This window comes from Sapajus apella, unplaced genomic scaffold (assembly GCF_009761245.1).
Source record: "Sapajus apella isolate SASKATOON/1434 unplaced genomic scaffold, GSC_monkey_1.0 scaffold92, whole genome shotgun sequence".
NCBI classification, from domain to species: domain Eukaryota; kingdom Metazoa; phylum Chordata; class Mammalia; order Primates; family Cebidae; genus Sapajus; species Sapajus apella.
In genome coordinates, this window is record NW_022437032.1 from 7,952,306 (window position 1) to 7,972,990 (window position 20,685).

A 20,685-nucleotide genomic window follows, 5' to 3' on the forward strand; every position below is an offset into this window, starting at 1 on the left:
CCAAGGAGGGAGGATGCCCTGCAGGGGAGGCCCACGCGGCTGCCCCAGGCCTGGCCGGCCTCTGTAACCCAGCAGGACCGACTGTTTTCCAGGATGGCCACACAGTTCTCTGCAGGCTCATCCACAGTGGGACCTTGATGCTCCTCTGTCAAGAAGTAGGTCTTTGTCCCCCACCTTGAATCTTGCCAGACATGTGTAGCCCTGGTGGAAGGAGCACCATGGGACAACAGAAAAGATAAGGCAGCTAGGTTCCTAGATCACTGGGAACCTCGCTGTTGTGCAAGAAATCAGACCCCACTGCAAGGCCGCCATGCTGTGAGGAAGCCCAAGCCACACTGAAGCCACATGGTGCCCACTCTGCAGCCCCTTCTAAGCTCCCAGCCGACTGCCAGACAAGCCAAGGCCCTGCTGAGCCTTCTTAGTGGTGTCCTCAGACATTGCAAAGCAGAGACCAGCCCTTCCTGCTGTGTCCTGCCCAAGTTCATGGTCAGGAGCCTCTGAGCATAGAAGAAAGATTTTATTTCACCACTAAGTTTTGAGGTAAATTGTTACACAGTAATAGTAACTGGAGCATTCAGCCAATTCCAGTCTTCCTACCTTGCAGTTATTCATTCATTTATCCACTGAACAATATCCAGAAACCATCCACCTCTTGCCCCTTTCCTGCTCCCACCTAGTCATCTCAGTGGCCTCCCTCATGCCCCAAAGTCTGTTTTTCTCACATAGTCAGAAGGATCCTGTTAAAACCTACATCAGGGCTGGGTATGGTGGCTCACGCTTGTAATCCCAGCCCTTGGGGAGGCCAAGATGGGAGGATTATTTGAGTCCAGGAGTTCAGCACCAGCCTGGGCAGCATAGCAAGACCTCATCTCTCCCCAAAATTTTAGAAGCAGTCGAACATGGTTGTCCTTACCTGCAGTCGCAGCTGCTTGGGAGGCTGAGGTGAGAGGATCGCCTCAGCCTGGGAAATGGAGGTTGCAGTGAGCTATGTTCGTGCTACTGTACTCCAGCCTGGGCGACAGAGCAAGACTCTGTCTCAAAAAAAAAGAAAAGCTACACCAGATCACATCACCTGCAGGGTAGAACCCCCAGCCCCCTCACTCAGAATCACAAGGGGGCCGCCACGCTTGCCCCCTTTCTGCCCCTTCCTCAGGCATCTCTCTACCTCAGGACAGTCATGCTTTCTGTTCCCTGTGCCTAGGATGCTCCTCCCCTAAATATCCACAAGGCATGCCCCCTCCCCTCCTGCAGGGATCCGCCCAATTGTCATCTCTCAGAGAGGCCTTCGCTGCCTACCCTATTGAAAGTTACACCCCCTTAGCCAGGCATGGTGGCTAATGCCTGTAATCCCAGCACTTTGGGAGGCTGAGGTGGGCAGATCACGAGGTCAGGAGATCGAGGTCAACTGACCAACATGATGAATCCCCATCTCTACTAAAAATACAAAAATTAGCCGGGCGTGGTGGCACACACCTGTAGTCCCAGCTACTTGGAAGGCTGAGGCAGGAGAATCACTTAAACCTGGGAGGCAGAGGTTGCAATGAGCTGAGATCGCACCATTGCACTTCAACTTGGGTGACAGAGTGAGACTCCATCTCAAATAAATAGTTACATCCCCTAGCACTCCAGCCTTGCCCCTTAGGACTTGATCTCCTTGGGACGCATTGCCTCATACGCCATGTAATTTATTTTGGTGTCTGATCCATGAAGGAGTGTTTCTCCTGATCACCAGCACTGAGAATAGGGCCAGCAGCATAGTAGGTGCTCAGGAAATCTCCGTTGACTACCTGGAAGAATTAGCACCTTGGCTGTGCCAAAAACTGGGGCTGTGGTGGGGAGCAACCAAGAGACACCCATGCCCATGGGAGCTTCTGGTGGATGGAGGAGCCTCTGCAAAATAAAAACCCAGGCCCAGTGCAGTGGCTCTCGCCTGTAATCCCAGCACTTTGAGAGGCCAAGGTGGGCTGATCCCTTGAGGTCAGGAGTTCCAGATCAGCCTGGCCAACATGGCGAAACTCCGTCTCTACTAAAAAAAATACAAAAATTAGTCAGGTGTGGTGGCAGGTGCCTGTAATCCCAGCTACTCAGGAGGCTGAGGCAGGAGAATCACTTGAACCCAGGAGGCGGAGGTTTCAGTGAGCTAAGATCACACCACTACCCTCCAATCTGGATGACAGAGTGAGATTCTGTCTCAAAAAACAACAACAAAAACACCTCAGGCCAGAGAGTAGAGGAATCACAAGTTGTGATGAGTGCTTTAAAGAGAGCAGCTTTGGGACGGAGGGTGGGAGTGACGGAGCAGGGCCTGCTTCAGGGACAGAGGGCCAGGGAAGGTGCTGTCTTCACCTCCCAGACTCTACCTAGCCCAGTCTGCAAGGCCGTGCCCAGGGAACAGTCTGTTTTCCTTGGCAGATGAGGAAACCGAGGCCCAAGTCACAGCCAGAGTGGCCGAGTCAGGCCCAGAATTTGTGATTCCCACACCCACGTTCCTTCCACTTTTCCACGACAACTACTCTTATCAGTTGTCAAAGAAGGATGGGCAAGTTGGCCCTCTGCCTCCTGCCTGCCCCCCCGCACCCACCCATGTGGGTTCATTTGGTTGCAAGTGACAGAAAGAGCAACTACATATGACCTAATTGAAAAAAAGGAATTTTAACTCCTGATCTTAAAGAGTGAAAGTATGGAGAAACTGACTTAAGAAGAAAACAGAAAAGAAGAAACAGTTAAAGAGAAAGAATAATTTATTGGGCCTGAAACAAAGAACCCAGCAGTAAATCTTCCTCTTTCAGGCTTGGCTGGATCTCGGTGTCCAGTGCCATTAAGACCCAAGAACGTTGCATTTCACAGCACTACTCTGTGTTCTGTGTGTTGGCTTCATTCCCGACCCCACTCCAGGCAAGGTGACATCAGTATCTACCCTGGTCCTCACATTGGAGCCATGTGGAGTGAGTTAACCAGTTGTAAAAACTGGATGCCTCTTCCTGACCAGTCAGACCAAAGCGCCTGGATTACTCTGGCCCATCTCCAAGGCAGGGGTAGGGAGGCTTTGACTGGCTCAGGTCTGGAACTCACGGTCCAGCCTTGGCGCTCCAGAACTGGAGCCTAATTCGAACTTTGTGGACCAAGGGTGGGGAGAAAAGGATCCCCAATAATTTTTTTTTTTTTTTTTTTGAGATGGAGTCTTGCTCTGTTGCCCAGGTTGGAGTGCGGTGATGCAGTCTCAGCTCACTGCAAACTCTGCCTCCTGGGTTTAAGCAATTCTCTTCCTTCAGCCTCCCAAGTAACTGAGATTATAGGCATACATCATGACACCTGGCTAATTTTTGTATTTTTAGTAGAGATGGGGTTTCACCGTGTTGGCCAGGCTGATCTTGAACTCCAGACCTCAAGTGATCCATCCATCTGCCTTGGCTTCCCAAAGTGCTGGGATTACAGCCGTAAGCCATCACACCCAGCCTCAGATCCCCAAGAAAATCGGGCGCTGTAATGGAAAGGAGGTGAGTTAATGCTGGGTGGCCCAAACCTGGCAGATAACACAAGCCAGCATTGATTGGGCACTCTGCATACAGATCTGTTGATCCACTCTAGCAAGTGCCGTAAGTGTCCTCACTTTCTGGATAAAGTCAGTGAGACAAGAGGTCAGACACTTGCCCAACATCTAGTAAGTGGTGGAGCCAAGATCTGAACCCATGCAGGCTAGTTCCAGATCCCACCCCTCCTCCTACTCAGCCTGTTCCCTGCTGCATTTTCCCCCAAGCAAGTATTGGGCTGTTCACTTGCCTCTGTCCGCTCTGTTTGTCAGCTCCGTGAGAATCAGAAGTTTTGTCTTTTTTTTTTTTTTTATCTGATCATGAAACAGTACAAGGCACTTAGCAGATGCTCAGGTATTTGAAGGTGTGAAGTATATGACCTGTCAAACATCTACTTACTTGACATGCAAAACATTTTGGTGCTCTGCTTCCTAAGACTTGAATATATTGTTTCTAAATTTCCTTTGCACTCTAGCTGTGATCCACAGCCACCCTGTTCTAACAGTTTGCCTGCGATTTGCCATTATTTCCAGCCCTCTTTTCTGATCATTCTAACGTTTAGCTGGAGTCTTTCAACTCCAGCTTTTCATATGTTGACTCAGAATATCACTTCCAGGAGGGCAGGGGGTTTTCTTTTCTTTTCGTGCCTGGCACGCACAAGCCTTCAGGAATTTCTTGTTACATCAGTAGTTAGGCAGGCAGCTGGGTTCCTAAGCCCTGCGTTTTTGGCCTACAATCTTTATGCCCTAATTTCCTTTCCAGATCCTGAGCCCTCATCTTGAAACCTGATCTTTCCCTCCTCTCTCTGAATGACCCTTCTATTGTCCCCCGCCCTGCTCTTGAGAGCCGACTTGGTTCTCTGCCTCCATTTGGAATTCCAGGAACAGGTCGGGAGAGCTACCAGATGGCCTGGGCCGAGGTAGGGGAGACAGGGAGAAGCTGTGGCCTGCAGGTTACAGGCGCTTCTGTCCTTTCTTTGACAGCCCCAAAGAGGAAGAGAGAAGGCTGGAGAAACTGTAGCCAGGAAGAAGGGGGGACACGGGAGTGTAAAGTTTAACAGATGTGCGTGTGTCATCCCCTGTCTAGACAGCTTCTGGGCTTGTGAGGTTTGGGACCACACTTTCCCAGCCCTCCAGGGGCCTCTCTCTGTTTCCTCTGCCTGCTTTGCCCAAACTGTTTCTCCTGCTTGAAACATTCTGCCCTCCACCCTCCTCTTCATGGGCTATCCAAATCCTGTGGATTCTTCAGAACTTTGTTCCTTTTAAGCTGCTCAGAGTTTATGCTGAGTACTCCTCCAGGCAGCCCTCCCTGACTGCTCCCAGGCCAGCAGTTTCCCCTTTCCTCTTCCTGTTTATGCAGCATGCTTAACCTCAGTCCCAGGTGTCACTTCTTGCCTTCCAAGTCAGCATAAGTATCAAACAAGTAGGCTCTGGGATCAGAATGTCTGTGTGCAAATAGCCATGCTGCTTACTGGCTTTATCTGTCACTTGGAGGCGGCACATCCAAGTGAACCTCCCAGGGGACAGGGAAGAATGTACTACTGTTGTAATCAGGGCAGGATTCTGTCACTGAACACTGCCTCACATATAGCAGGCCCTTCATACATATTTGTAAAGTAAATGAAGGAAGAGAGAGCTCTCTGGACCACCTGGGGAGGTCCCCAGCTCTATTGTGGGGTTCTGGCCCCAGCCCATGGGATGTATCTACACATCCACCATTTCCTTTCTTCCTGCCTCTCATGGACATTTCCCGTCTGACCAATGCCTCCTCCTGCCTCTGGCTCCCTCATCCTGAGCATTTGCCATTTCTAAATACTCACGATGTTAGGTGTTTCCAGAGATGTCTCCTGGGCTAGGGAGCCTTTGCCGAGGTCCTGGAGAAGACTCAGGATAGAGAGGAAGAGCCAGAAGGACCTGGAAAGGAGCTGGTGGGAAGGAGAGGCGGTGTCCTTGGCAGAGTTGGAGAGGCAGGCGGCTGGTGCTGCATGGGTTCACTGGCTACTTTCTCAGTTCAGCCACTTTGAATATTTTACCAAGAAGAAGAAAAAAAGGCAGAATCCCTTGTGTCATTTTTAATTGATTTCTTCAGCATCCGGAGAGAGACTGGCATGAGGCCAGGAGAAGTCTGAGCCAGGGGAATTCATCAAAAATCGACCCACTGATGACTTGGTCTGATGAAATAATTAGCTCCTGTTATTCTCTGGCTTCTGGTGCCAGAGCTTTGACTTCCATCCAGAGGATAGCGGGTGATAGCTGCCCAGGAGTGGGGGATGCCCTGAAACCAACATGGGAGCCAAGTCCAGCTGACCACGCCCCCAGGCTCCATCTTAACCTAGCCCAAAGCTTCCAAAGAAGGCTGCCCTTGGCATCATAGGCCCAGGGCCAAAAAAGCCCTTAGAGAGCGCCTGGCAAATGAGGAAACTGAGGCTGGGAGACTCTTAGGAACTTGCTTGAAAATCTGCTTCCAGGGGGTCCTGGTTGAGCCGTCCACGTCGGGCCAGACTAGGTTTGAACCCCTTCTCTGCCATTTACATACCCGTGTGATCGTGGGAAAGTGATTTTAACTCTCTGCGCCTCAGCTTCTTCATAAAATGGGTGAAATATTGATGGGTGGGTGTGCATATTAATTGGGTTGACACCTGCAAACAGAGCAGAGACTGCAGTGTGTTGCAAGCTTTCAAAAGGCTTCTGTGATTGGCTTTCGGTTTAAGAGAGTTGCTATTTGTGGGACATCCCGTCGGAATTCTCCCAGTATTAGCGCTCCATGTCTGTCTCTCTGAAGGAATGTGAACGTGCATTTTAGCAAGCTGGTTGGTGCGTCCATAGATTCAAGTGCAAAGATCCCGTAGTGTTTCCTGACGGAGGGACATGGGCCACTGATAATGTATTAGTCCGTTTTCACGCTGCTGAGAAAGACATACCTGAGACTGGGTAATTTATGAAGAAAAAAGTTTAATAAGCTGATACTCCCACGTGGCTGGGAGGCCTCACAATCATGGCAGAAGGCAAAAGGCATGTCTTACGTGATGGCAGATGAGAAGATAAGAACCAAGCAGAGGGGAAACCCTTTATAAAACCATCAGATCTTGTGAGACTTGCTACCACAAGAACAGTATGGGAGAAGGACGGGCACTGTGGCTCATTGCCTGTAATCCCAGCACTTTGGGAGGCTGAGGCAGGTGGATCACAAGGTCAAGAGATCGAGACCATCCTGGCCAACGTGGTGAAACTGTGTCTCTACTAAAAATACAAAAATTAGCTGGGTGTGCTGATGCATAGTTGTAGTCCCCACTACTCGGGAGGGTAAGGCAGGAGACTTGCTTGAACCTGGGAGGCGGAGGTTACAGTGAGCTGAGATGGCACCACTGCACTCCAGCCTGGGCAACAGCGAGACTCCGTCTCAAAAAAAAAAAAAAAAGAACAGTATGGGGGAAACCACTCCCATAATTCAGTTATCTCCTACTGGGTCCTTCCCACAACACATGGGAACTATAAGAGCTACAGTTCAAGATGAGATTTGGGTGGGGACACGGCCAAACCATATGAGATAAACAGCATGGTCTGAGGATGGCTGATTTGGGGTGGTTCCGGGATGATTCCATGGCTAGCGCTTGTCTCCTTTCCAGCTGCCTTGCAGCCTCCAGCTACCTCCAGCAGACAGTCTCAGATGGTGCTTTGGCTCCCTTCAACACCTGCTAGTCTCACTTCAGAAGAGACAATGTGTGAGCAGGAGGCCACTCGAAGGCTCGGAAGCTATTTGAATCAAGTTCCACTGATTCCGCTTTCTTCAACTTTTATTTGTACAATTAGCTCTACAGGGAAGCGATGTCCACTTTCCATTTATCTTTGGATAGGAAGTTTTCTCTTCCCAAAATAGATGTTTGTGTTTTTATTTTAAAATGAGACCATTTAAAGAAGCACATTAAGCCCATAATCATCGAAGGGCTCTGCAGATTCAGCAGAAATCGGGGCAGCGGTCTTTGAAGGGAGAGAGTTGCAAAACCTGAGTTTCATGATGAGAAGCCCACACTGAAGGGTGAGGGAGGGCAGAATTCACGTCCCATCCCTGCCATCTTCTCTCTGGGTGGCCTTAGGATGGTAATGAAGCCTCAGTTTTCTCTGGGACTAATAATCGTACTTGCAGGAGAGTGTTTTGATGGAGGTTGAAGGCGATTCCACAGAGTGTCAGATGTGGGACACAGCTGCCCCGGTAGGGACAATCTAATGATGGTTTACACTGTGGGTTACGGGTTCCAGTTAGTACCATGGGCCAGGCTCTAGCCCTAGCACACTGTATCAACACATTTAATCCTGCACACCCATTTTATGGACGAGGAAACTGAGGCACAAAGACTTTGGAGTTACTTGCTGAAGGACCCTGAGCTAGTACTCAAGCTTTCAGCAAGTGACTCCAAAGTCCATGTCCTTAACCATCATGCCACATGGCACAAAGCAGATGCCCAGCAAACAGTCACCGCGGTGGCTCTGGCTGTCATGAGGTGTATGTTGCTGCAGATGAGAGATTGAGAAGGAAGCTATTGCTTGTCCTCTGGTCCTGTGAAACACAGTTCTCATGTCAGATGACTGTATCAAGTGTGCCCCCAGCTCCCCTGAAATTGTGACTCTCTCTCAGAGCCACTTGGGAAGGAGGCACTGAGTGAAGCCTGCTTCCTGCTCCCAGGGAAGGTGCTAGAGGGAGACAGGATGTCCTGGCCAGCCTGACACAGGTTACAGGTCCCTGAATGAAGTAAATTAGGGTGCACATCGGGGCAGCTGGGAGAGTTGATTGAAAGCCCCCTTTCCAGAGGCAGGTGGGGCAAAGGGAGCAAACAAGTGACGCAGCACCCCGGAGCTGGCAGCAGAAGGAGCCCTTACTTTCCCTCGGCTTGACGGGGCAAGAGGAGGGAGAGGTGAACTCAGAACTGGGGAGACACTAGAGTCAGAAGGGGCCCCCGGCAGAAGCTCTGCCCACACACAGAGACAGGCATGAAGTCTACTGTCTGGGGAGCTGCTGCGTGCAGGAGAGGGAGAACAAACCCTCTGACTTCCCGCTGCCTCCTATGCTGCAGCCTCCCAGCCTGAAGCCAGAGAGCTGGGATGTGCCGACCACGCTGTCCCTGTCCGCAGAGCTTAGCCTCCCAGGGCGCCGAGCGGAGCTGGGGGAGCAGCGGAGCAGGAGGGAACTTTCCTGGGGTTTTTCAATCATAGCACTGCCCAGCGAATACAATGGCCAGCTCCTCTTTGGTGTCCGTGGAGGGCGGCTGGGGCAGGGCATCAGTGATGGACACCTCTGAGCCATGTAGACCCAGACTATGGCACAGCCCTGCCGAGCCCGGCTTCCCTCACTCTGCTGAACTCAAAGGACCTTAACAGAACCTCCGTTTCTTTCTTTGTCTGATTATTTCTTTGTGCCAAGGCCTGGAGACAGCCATGAACAACATAAGCCTGTCTCTGTCCTCAGGGAGCTGACCCCCTAGTAGGGAAGAATTGGACAATAAATAAGATAAATTGCAGGCTGTAGAGGTGATAACAAGAGAAATAAAACCAGTTATAAAATGCAGTGAGTGCCTGGGTTGGAGGGCCCACTTTAAATAGGGTGGTCGGGGCAGCCCTCCCTGAGGTGAGGATGTTTGCTTCTTTGACAGAAGAGAAAGAACCAGTAGTACAAAGGAGGAGGTTTTTGTTTTGTTTTTTTGAGAGAGGCTCGCTCTGTCACCCAGGCTGGAGTGCAATGGCACAATCTCTGCTCACTACAACCTCCGCCTCCCGGGTTCCAGCGATTCTCCTGCCTCAGCCTCCTGAGTAGCTGGGATTACAATCATGTGCCACCACGCCTGGCTAATTTGTGTATTTTTATAGAGATGGGGTTTCACCACATTGGTCAGGTTGGTCTTGAACTCCCGATCTCATGTGATCCAGCTGCCTCAGCCTCCCAAAGTGCTGGAATTACAGGTGTGAGCCACTGCGCCCGGCCAGGAGTTACTTTTAAAAGAGCAAGTGCCAAGACCCAGGGGCAGAGAGAAGTTTGATTTGTCCAATCAACAGAAAGAAGCCAGTGGGGCTGCAAAGGAGAGGTTGGAGAGAGGTGGTAAGAGGCCAGATCTCACACACCCAGGCAGCCCTGGCGAGAAGTTTGCGTTTTATCCTGTGAGCCATGAGTTGCCAGGGAAGGTGCGGCAGGTGGGCACAGGACTGGCACTAAGGTGAGGCAAGTGCCTGGCATTTGCACAACCTGGAGGTGAGCACCCCCTTCAGTCTGCACCTGCAGGGGGTGCTGTGCCATCTCCTGCCCAGTGCAGTGGCCTGGTCTGTACTTTAGGAAGATCCCTCCGGCTGCCCTGGGAAGAATGGAGGATGAGGGCAGGGAAGAGGGAGGCAGGAGACCCCTGAGGCCGCCTTGCCGTCCCCAGGAGAGACAAGGCAGGCAGCACATCCCCCTGCCAAACGTGGAGCCCTCGCTGAGTCCCTGAATTGTGACTTCAAGCTGATAGCCAGGTTCTCCCATGGAGGGCAAGGACAAACAGACCCTCTCAAGGTCACAGCGACACAGCCGCCCCCATGGCATTTGGCTTCCTCCCGGTGCATCTGCAGGCTGTGGCTCTCTGCTCACTCGCTCTCTCGTTTTAAATAAATGATACCAAAAGTCTATATCTGGATAGAACTTGAAGGCTCATTTCCTCAAGAAGTGAAAAAATGACCGCAGAGAGCAAAGAGCAGGGCCAGATTAGAGACCTGCTTGAGCCAGAGTCGCCTCCCGACCTCCCTGCCTCCCCGCCTCCCCGCCTCCCACACCCACCTTCCTTGCGACCTAGTCTGACCTGGGGCCAAGGGATGACTGAGGGCAAGCGGCCCGTGGCAGGTCTTCCCCCTTTACCTTTTAGTGCTCAATTTTCTCTTTTGTCATTTTGTTTATTCTGCAACTTAAAACTAATAGGAGGCCTGGCGCGGTGGCTCACACTGGTAATCCCAGCACTTTGGGAGCCCAAGGCGGGGAATCACCTGAGGTCAGGAGTTTGAGACCAGCCTGGCCAACGTGGTGAAACCCTGTCTCTACTAAAAATACGAAAAATTAGCCGGTCATGGTGGTGGGCGCCTGTAATCCCACCTACCTGGGAGGCTGAGGCAGGGGAATCGGGAGGTGGAGGTTGCAGTGAGATGAAATTGTGCCATTGCACTCCAGCCTGGGCAACAAGAGCGAAACTCCGTCTGAAAAAAAAAAAAAAAAATCTAATAGGAATACGTTTTTGTCCAATTACAAGATCCCTTAACAAAGTGTTTTCACACACATCCCCAATGAACTGAAATCTTATAATGGCCCTGTCTTATAACGGCCACTGTATTCATGGGGAACCTGAGGTTCTAAACTGGCTTGCTCACGGAAAAACTGAGCCAGTGAGTGGAGGATCTGGCATTTGAACATGCCAGTTGTCCAGCCCAAAACCTCTAACTCTGGGTTCTTGTTGAAACCCCTGATTGAATCCGCTGCTGCTGGGGAGCTGGGTCTTCATCTCCCTCACCTCTCTACCCCACGGGGTGGACAGATGCGAGAAGATCACAAGTGTTCACTCCCCAAGACCAGCCCACTGCTGTTCCTCTCCCTGGGGACGATTTGTCTGTGGAACTGGGTGGGTTATTCAGAGACGGGCTGATGATTTGACTCTGGTCTTGGGCTGCCACCGACACATCAGAGGCTCACTGGATCCAGGGAAGAAATTCTTTCTGTAGAAGTGGCCCCAGAAGGCTTTTCTGCCAGTCTGTTGAGCAAGCAAATTGTAAAGTTTGCTAACTTCAGCGGAGTTCGGTTTTCACTCTGCCATAGCCACCCGTTCAAAGAAACTCCCATTGTTCGTGCCAGCCGCCGTACAAATCATTATGCAAGAATGAGCAGCCGGCAGCCTTGACATAAATATTGACCTGATTCTTCCTCCTCCTCTAGATCTGCGAGTAAAGAGGGACGAGGGACAAGAAACAGAGCCACAGACGCAACTTCAGACTCCTGCATCCCGAAAGAAGCACCACATCAGCAAAGAAAAGAAGATGGGCTCCCCGAGCCTCATGCTGTGCTTGCTGTCCGCAACTGTGTTCTCCCTGCTGGCTGGAAGCTCCGCCTTCCTGTCGTACTTCCCCATAAGAGACAGGTTTCATAGGGAACGCAGGAACATCCGCCCCAACATCATCTTGGTGCTGACGGACGACCAGGATGTGGAGCTGGGTAAGCCTCAGGGCCCCAGGGTGGCACCTTGGCCCCACAGTGCAGGGTCCCTGGGCTAGGCTGAGGCTCCCGAGGCAAGGCGGTGGTGGCGACTGATAGAGCTCACCTTTGAGTACATTGAAACCAAGACATGGGCTACCCACATGTGTTTGGGGTCACAACTGGGTCCTCAAGGTTCGGGTCTCTACCCTTCTCCAGTTGCAGAGCCGTTCCTGGATTTCTCCAAAGAGTTAAAACAGGCCAGGCACGGTAGCTCACCCCTGTAATCCCAGCACTTTGGGAGGCCAAGGCTGGCAGATCACCTGAGGTCAGGAGTTCGAGAGCAGCCTGGCCAATGTGGCGAAACCCCATCTCTACCAAAAATACAAAAATGAGCCGGGCATGGTGGCATGTGCCTATAATCCCAGCTCCTCGGGAGGCTGAGGCACTAAAATCACTTGAATCTGGGAGAAAGAGGTTGCAGTGAGTGGAGATCATGCCACTACACTCCAGCCTGGGTGACAGAGTGAGATTCTGTCTCAAAAAAAAAAAAAAAAAAAAAAAAAAAAAAAAGAGACATGCGCCTGGAACCAGATTTTGGAGGCTCTTGTGGATTGTGGCAGAGACTGCCAATCATTGATCTGGTGAAGAGCAGTCCCTTAGCCTCTGTCCACTCTCAAAGGATAACAGTACGTTGTTGGGGGCAACAAATGGAAAGGCTGACTAGGTTAGCCTTGGCAACCTGAATTTGTCTTTTAGCTACCAGGAAAAGGTAATTTACATGAACTAAGTTGTTTCTTGCAATGCTTTGTATTAATGATCACAAGTATAGATTTTTTTTCTTTGGGAGCTTCTCCGTGCAAAAAGAATTTGTAGCCAGGAAGCAATCAGAGCCCAGAGCTTTTGTGGACAGTTTGACACATAGGATACCTGTCTCCTGGTAGCATTTAGAATGAGCCACATTTGGTCACCATGGAGAGTCTGTAGACTGTGGCCAGAGAGGTGTGTTTTGTTTGTTGCAGAATTTTGCAGTGAGGTCTTACAGGCAACATCTGGACCTCAGGGCTTCTCAGTCACACATCCTGTAGCCCCCATGCTGTTTTGGTTGCAGTCATGCCTAGGAATTTCTGATGCCCTGCACGTTCGTTCATTCATCCAGCAGATGTTTATTAAGCATTTGTTCCATTCAGTGTACTGTGTCAGGAGCCAGAGAACTGGGGGGAGGTTCATTCCAGGTGGAGAGAACAGGAAATTCAAAGATACTGAGATAGAAATGAGCTTGGTGGTTTGGAGCAAAAAAAAAAAAAAAAAAAAAATGCCAGGAAGCCGGAGTGGAGAGAGCTGGGGCCATGATGGAAAGAGGTGAGGCTGAGGAGTCCACTGGGGCCGGGTCGCACCAGGCCTTGTGGCCATGGTGGGGGCTTTGAGTTTGATTCTTAGTGAAGTAGACATGGATGAGGGTGCCTGAAAAAGAGGAAGGCCACCACCTCACTTAGGTTCCAACAGGACCCCGACTCTTTTGATGAAAGAAATTGCAGGGGGTAAGGGCAGAAACAGGACACCCATTTGGAGGCCAGTGCCATGGTAGGGTAGGGATGCTGGAAGCTCAGACCTGGGCACTGAGATGTGGTCCCACCTGATGTATGTTTGGGAAATAAACTGATCGATGGGTTAGGTATGTGGGTTAAGGAAAAGAGAAGTTTCAAGGGCAACTCCGAGATTTGGGGCCCGAATGAATAGGTGAGTGTCCGAATACCCACTCTTAGGAACAATATATTTTTACTACCGCAACATGATCCAGCCAAGTGTCATGTCTGAATCTGACTGCATTTTGCGTCTGTGATTCATGAATAAAACCAACAGTGTATGCAGATAAAGGAAACCAATGGCGTATGCAGATACAAGGAAAGGAGCCACAGTTATGAAGTAAATGCAGGAGAGAGGAGAGCAGTGAAAGCCATGGCTGGCTTAAGATACAGAGGTTTCTTCTCTCCTTCTGATAGATGGAAAAACTGGGGCAGAGAGAATCCACTTGTCCAAGTTTCCACAGCTAAAATGTGATTAAACAAGATTTGAGCTGGGTGCCGTGGCTCACGCCTGAAATCCCAGCACTTTGGGAGCCTGAGGAGGGAGGATTGCTTGAGGTCAGGAGTTCGAGACCAGCCTGGGCAACACAGTGAGCCCATGTCTCAACAAAAAAAAATGTAAAAATCAGCCAAGGATGGTGGTTGGCTACAGTAGCAGCTAGCTAATGGGAGGCCGAGGTGGAAGGATCACTTGAGCCCAGGAAGTCAAGTCTGCAGTGAGCCTAGGTCACACCACTGCTCTCTAGCCTGGGCAACAGAGCAAGACCCCATCTCAGAAAAAAAGAGAAAAACAATATTTGAACCCAGCACCCATGTTTTTAACCACTGTTCTATTTAGCCAGACTGCTGGGATGGATATTGAGTTGTTTCCAGATTGGTAGTGTGTATGTATGTTAGTTTTTCACTGTTACAGATATTGTTGCTGGGAATTTAAACACGCATCTTTGCACAGGCAAGGGAGTGGTTCTGAAGGATAAATTCCAGGAGGTAGATGCAGTGGGTTTAGAGCCCCGGGTGTTCAGTGGCCTCTGTCAGCTCTTACCCAGTAGCATTACACCATATAGATCAGAGCCCACAAGTCTTGACCTCTACAAACAAGCCAGACCTCTTCCACCAGTAGCACTGATCTGGTGAAGCAGCGCTGGGTTTTAAAGGAGGCTGAGCTTCCTCCAGGAGGTGAGGGATGGGAAGGTGGTCATGGGAGGGGAATGACAGGCTTTTTATAAACCACTAGACAGACCCAGATCAATAATGCATGTCCCAAAAAAGCCCAATACATTATCTCACAGTCTGCTACAACTGGCAGTCAGCGGGTGGTCCTAAAAAATTTATCATTTGCTATTTTCTGCCCATCCACGCAGCAGTTCTGACAGTCCTCTGGGCTGGAGACTTCTCGACTGAGATAATCCCAGGATCCTTCCAGTCCCAGGGCAGCAAACAGCCTTCCATCCTCATTAGGGTCTGGTTGGGAGGACTGGTCCCAGGCACACAAGATGAGGGGCTTGTTCTGTTTCCTTATTGCAGGGTTGCGGGGTCAGGGCTGTACCACGTATGTTCGATTTTCCTTTCCCTGCACGCATCTGACTCCCTGAGGTGTCACATGCCCAGGGGAACTGCTTCTAGGGCCATACTAATCCGTGAGGGGCCTACATTATCAATACTTGTTCAAAGTAGTTGGGGATATCCCTGTCTTTTGATGGCCCTCGGAGACCCGCTGACTTTTGCTGGCCTTCTGCTCCACAAGAATAAGAGAGGGAGAGGCACGTGGAGGTGGTCTTGTTCACAGATGTCCTTTGTTCAGGGACACTGTAGAATCTGTGGGCTCTGCCAGGGTTTACTGGCTTAATTTGAGCCAACCTCTGGGGAACCTGTGGGGCTCCGACAGGCTCTGAGACACCAAGAGGATTAAGACAGGGTTCTGGCCTGGAGCAGGAGCATTTCTGCAGCATCCCAGTTCTGATCTGTGACTTGAGAATTTCTTTAACTGGACTTATTTTTGAAGCTTAAATATTATTTTAAAAGGAACACCTAAATTCTGACTGTAAAGGAAACACCAATACTCGTTGCCTTTGGTGAAAGATCACTGCCAAACCAAACACAGTGAAAACTGGTGTTTTTAAATTTCAGCAAGATGCTGCCCCCCACGAAGCTGGCGTGTCTTTGCTGTAATGAAGGTGAGGGGCAGTTTTGGAAGACGCGTTAAAGGTGAAGTAGCGCCTATCAACACGTTCTTCTTGACCTGATCAGCAGGATAGAGGCTAGAAAAGAGATGAACTTTCTCAAGCTTTTAATGTAGGGGCCCCACTTACATGGGCACCACGTGGTGGTGGCTCTTGTGTCAGAGGGTTAAGGGCACAGCCAGACTCCAAAGCCCCAGAATATTTGGGCAGATTCCCCACTGCTCATTTTCCTGAGTGTTCACACCAGGCAGAGATAGGTAGCTTTTAGTGGCCCTTTCCAATATTAGATTTGAAGTGTGCCCCACAAAACTGGATGCAATGTTTGTGTTTCTTTCTTTCTTTCTTTCTTTTTTTTTTTTTATTTTTTGAGACAGAGTCTCGCTCTGTTGCCCAGGCTGGAGTGCAGTGGTGCAATCGTGGTTTACTGCAACCTCCACCTCCTGAGTTCACTTGATTCTCCTGCCTCAGCCTCCCAGGTGGCTGGGATTGCAGGTGCGCCACCACCATACCCAGCTAATTTTTTTGTATTTTTTAGTAGAGACGAGGTTTCACCACGTTGGCCAGGCTGGTTTCGAACTCCCAACCTCAGGTGATCCGCCTGCCTCGGCCTCCCAAAGTGCTGGGATCACAGGCGTGAGCCACCGCGCAACCTGATGTTTGCATTTCAAAAGAATTATTTGCCTTTCAGAACATCTTTATTTTTATTTATTTATTTATTTATATATATATTTTGAGACAGGGTCTTGCTCTGTCACTCAGGCTGGTGTGATCATTGCTCACTGCAGCCTCAACCTCCTTGGCTTAAGCAATCCTGTTACCTCAGCCCCTGAAGTAGGTGGGACTACCAGTGCACACCGTCACGCCCAGCTAATTTTTGGGTTTTTTTTTTTTTTTTGTAAAGATGAGGTTTTGCCATGTTGCTCAGGCTGGCCACAAACTCCTGAGCTCAAGCGATCCGTCCCCGTCGGCCTCCCAAAGTGCTGGGATTACAGGTGTGAGCCACTGCACCCACGCTTGGAGAACATCTTTAAATGAAATTGCTCCCAGTAAAGTTGCTAGGGTGTGAGCTGTCTCCTAAGACACTGGATTCAAAGCCTCACTCTACCACTGACTGTGTGTCCTTGGGAGAGACGTGCTCTCTCTGTGCCTCAGTTTACTCATCTATAAAGTGGAGATGATGATCTGTCTTCCTGGCATTCTTGTGAGGACGGAATACCTGGTACCTGTCCTATGTGTGACAGTCTGCTCTCACTTGGATTGTTAAAACCATCCTCTGTTAGAGCGGCCTGGGCCAATGCCACAGAGTACTGTTTGTAGCAAGTGTAACATATCAAAATGACATGAAGACCGGGCACGGTGGCTCACGCCTGTAATTCCAGCACTTTGGGAGGCTGAGGCAGGTGGATCACCTGAGGTCAGGAGTTGGAGGCCAGCCTGGCCAACATGGTGAAACCTTGTGTCTACTAAAATATAAAAATTAGCCAGGCATGGTGGCAGGTGCCTGTAATCCCAGCTACCTGGGAGGCTGAGGCAGTGAACCTGGGAGGCAGAGGTTGCAGTGAGCCAAGATCGTGCCACTGCACTCCGGCCTGGGTAACAGAGCAAGACACGGCAGTAAACAGCAACATTGCTGTAGAGTCTTGTCCCAGCTGACACAGTGGGGTGGCTGCTGCCCACGCTCGTGCAGGTGACCTAGCACACACTTTGCCAGGCACGTGGGCCTGGCATGGCGACATACCCCAGAATTTGCGTGATCCTTGTCAATTAGGTTTGCCATGGGTTCTTCTGCTGTTACTGCCTCTGCAGATGAACAGAGTTGCACCATCATCGCTAGCAAAAGGCAGCTGAGAGGTGGTTTTGGGGCCTACAAAAGTGTCATGGGAACCAGCTGCCACTGGATGTTAAAACCGTTTGTGTCACAGCCACTCTCTGTCAGTCTAGATTCTCTCAGTTATGACTGACATAAACCCAACTCAAGCAGCACTGAGGAAACAAAAAGGGGACTTTATTGGACTTGTATAAAGAAGTCCAAGGACCCAGAAGCTTTGTCTCTGGATGCCCTGTCCCTCCGTCTCCTTGGTCTCAGCTTTCCTCCAAGTTAGCTTCACTCGCAGGCTGGCTGTCCAGGCAGCGTTCCTGGCATTGCCAGACACATGTGAATACCGTATCGGTGCAAGCTATCCCTGTGGAAAGAGAGCTGCTCTCACCTGGGAGTGCTAGTAAGTCCCCAGGTTGACTTTTTGGTCTGACACTGTCTGGGACATCTGGTTAACCAGATTCAGGGGAATGGAACACTGTGGTTAGCCAGACGGAGTCACGTGCACATTCCCGGAGCCAGGACCAGGGCCAACTCGGCTTAAACCATGAGGGCTGGGATTGGCATACAGCAAGTTCAAGACACAGTAAGTCTATAGGACGTCAGAGAGCAGAAAGTGGGGAGGAGAATCAAACCAGGAGGGCAGTCAGCCAGGAGGACAAAGGTGGAGAAAAGAGCTGTTGGGATTTTATATAGGGTAATCTCATTGGGAAGGGGAAATCTGGGCAAAGGAGGTAGGAAACCAGTCACAGACATCCCTGAGGAAGAGCACTCCAGGCAGAGCGAACAGTATGTGCAAAGGCCCTGAGGCAGACACTGTCCCTGCAGGCTCAGAGCAGGAAAGAGACCAGAGCAGTGTGCACAAGGGCGGCAGGAAGAGTGAGCAGTGATGCGGAGGTGGAGGTTGGATGGACCGTGCAGGGCACGAGCCTTTGAATGGAAGGAGGATTTTGGCTTTCTGAGTGATGATGGATGCCAATAGAGGACATTGAGCAGAGGAGGAGCATCATCTGAGTTGTGTCTTCATAGGACCCCTCTTGGGAGAGGGTCATGAGACTGAAGAGGTGTCATGAGAGCAGAGTGTCCAGCAGTAAGGAGTCTACTGCAACAGTCCATGCATGAGATGGGCCCAGAGAGGAGTCTGTTGCAATGGTCCAGGCGTGAGATGATGGTGGCTCAGGCCAGAGTGAGGAAAGCCGTAGGTGCTGCTCGTATTTCAAAGGTAGAGCTGATGCAAGTGCTGATGGAACCGATGTGGACGGGAAAGGAGAGTTGAGAAGGACTCCAAGGTTGTGGCCTGAAAAACTGTGCAAATGGATTTTCTGTGTGCAGAGCTGGGGAAAGCTATGGTTACAAGCTCAGTTCTGGACCTGGGAAGCTGCAGGCACCTGTGAAAAGCCAGCAGGAACTGTCCAGTAGGCAGCCACATCAGTCAGATGCTGAGGAGAGAGGCCCAGGCCTGGGTGGGCTTAGAGGAGGGGAGGGTGAGGATTATATGCAAACCGTGTGCTTGTTTGTGCTTTACTAAACCTGAGACCCTCCCCAGACTCTCAGAGGGGTCTCTGATTCTGAAAGTTGCAGGGATCCAGCCTGGAGAGCTGTCTGGTGGGAGAGGCAGGTTTTTGAAAGAAAGGCGCGGCAGAGGTCTGGCGGGCCTCCCGTTTTCCACTTTCCATCTCTGAACACAAGGAAACCACACCCTGTGCCACAGACTGATAGCCAGGAGATCGACTCCAAGTTCCAGGCTCAAATACTCTCTCTAGGGGCCAAATGGCTGGAAGCCAGGACAACATGCCCAGATTCCAGCCGCCAGATCGGTGGTAACTTCCAGCTCAGCCTCCCTGAGATCCCACCTCCTGGCATTCCTGCCGCTGATCACTAGAGAAGTAAAAATGTGGATGCGGGTTATCTCAGGAAGAAGAGAGACTCATTTGGACCCACACTGGTGTTCAACTTGCCAAGCACGTTCCTGTAAGTTGATTTTTTTTTTTTTTTTTCAATTCAGTAACATTTGGGAAGATCGCTTGAATTCTGGAAGTTAAGTATATCAGGATTAGGTTTGGCTGCTTGTAAAAGAAAACATAAAATCACAGTGGCTTAAACAAGATGGAATTATCAAAACGTCTGGAGGTAGGCAGTCTAGGGCTGGTTTGGTGGCTACAAGGTTATCAGGGACCCAAGCTCCATCTCTGTCTTTCTGTCCATGCTTACTGTGTAGCTTCCATCTGTGAAGTCACCTCGTGGTTTAGAACAGCTGCTGCAGCTCCAGCTATCACAGATATATTCTAGGCCACAAGAAGAAGGAAGCAGAAGGGCAGGAAAAAGAAAAAAAATCTCCGAAGTCACATGCAACACTAATAGAACTTAGCCACATGATCTCAGCAAGACTTATAAAGCACATGCAAATGTGAATTCTTCGTAGAGGGTTTAAGTGTGTTTTTGCTAAGGTGTGAGCAAGTGTGAGGCTGGTCGCACTAGGGGTAATGCAGTGCTCCATGCTAATTAGTAGCAGTGGGACAAGAGGTTACTGGAACCCAGAGACACAGAGGGCACCCCACGAGAGCTGTCACCCTCCGTTGGTGCCACACAGAGGAAGATGGAGGAATCTGTCCTCCAACCTGACGTTCTTCTTTTTGTCATCTCCTGCCGGGGCCCTTGTCAGTCAAATCCAGCCCAAAGCCCAGAGGGTGAAGGGGCTTGTTGAACCAGCAGCTCCAGGCCAGTGCTCTGGGGTGGAGACCTGGACAGAGAGTTGGGCTGTAAGGCCAAAGGCAGGCTTGCGGCACGTCTTTGGCCCAAGGGAATCTGGGAAATATTTCCTAACTGGATGCATTGAAACTAAAGTCAGGGCCTGATCAGAGGAAGAAAGGGAAAGAGATATTGGTGGGCAGCCCAGAGTCTCAGCCACACCAGAAATCAGGAACAAGGGTCCCAGTGAGGGCAGCTCCCCCCTGCCCTGCCTACAGCAAATAGTGTGGCCATGTGGCTGGAGAGCGGGGAGACCTGTGTCACGTGGAATCCCGAGGCGGGAGCACTGCAGGCAGAAGCACAGCACCTGCAAGAGCCCTGTGGCAGGAACAGGTTTGCCAGGACCTTGGAGGAGATCAGCAGGACCTGCAAATGAAGCGGAGGAGGAGGATGGGGAAGGGGGCAGAGAGCAGACAGGGCCCAGCAGGCCGAGCAGCAGGGTCTGGATTTGATTGCAGGGCGATGGAAGGTCCCCAAAATGTTCTGAGCAGGTCAGCTATGCGTGACTCGTGTTCTCAGAAGCACACGCTGGCTGTGGGTGAAGAGGTGGCCAGGGAGGGGAGTGGAAGCAGGGAGATCAGGTGGTGGTCACCCGGTCCAGGTGGGAGATGCTGATGGTGTGTAGCAGGGCGGGG

At 50.7% G+C, this 20,685-nt stretch overlaps 1 protein-coding gene across 5 annotated transcripts in view; it reads left to right on the top strand.

Annotated features, from left to right (window-relative positions):
* The window catches only part of SULF2 (sulfatase 2), a 128,710-nt gene that overhangs the window by 16,432 nt on the left and 91,593 nt on the right, over positions 1-20,685 (top strand). For all 5 annotated transcript variants that reach the window (XM_032256063.1, XM_032256064.1, XM_032256065.1 and 2 more), the window contains exon 2: positions 11,466-11,741. In XM_032256063.1, coding sequence (XP_032111954.1) covers positions 11,567-11,741 — 175 coding nt within the window. In that variant the 5' untranslated portion in view covers positions 11,466-11,566. The remainder of the gene's footprint in view (positions 1-11,465; positions 11,742-20,685) is intronic.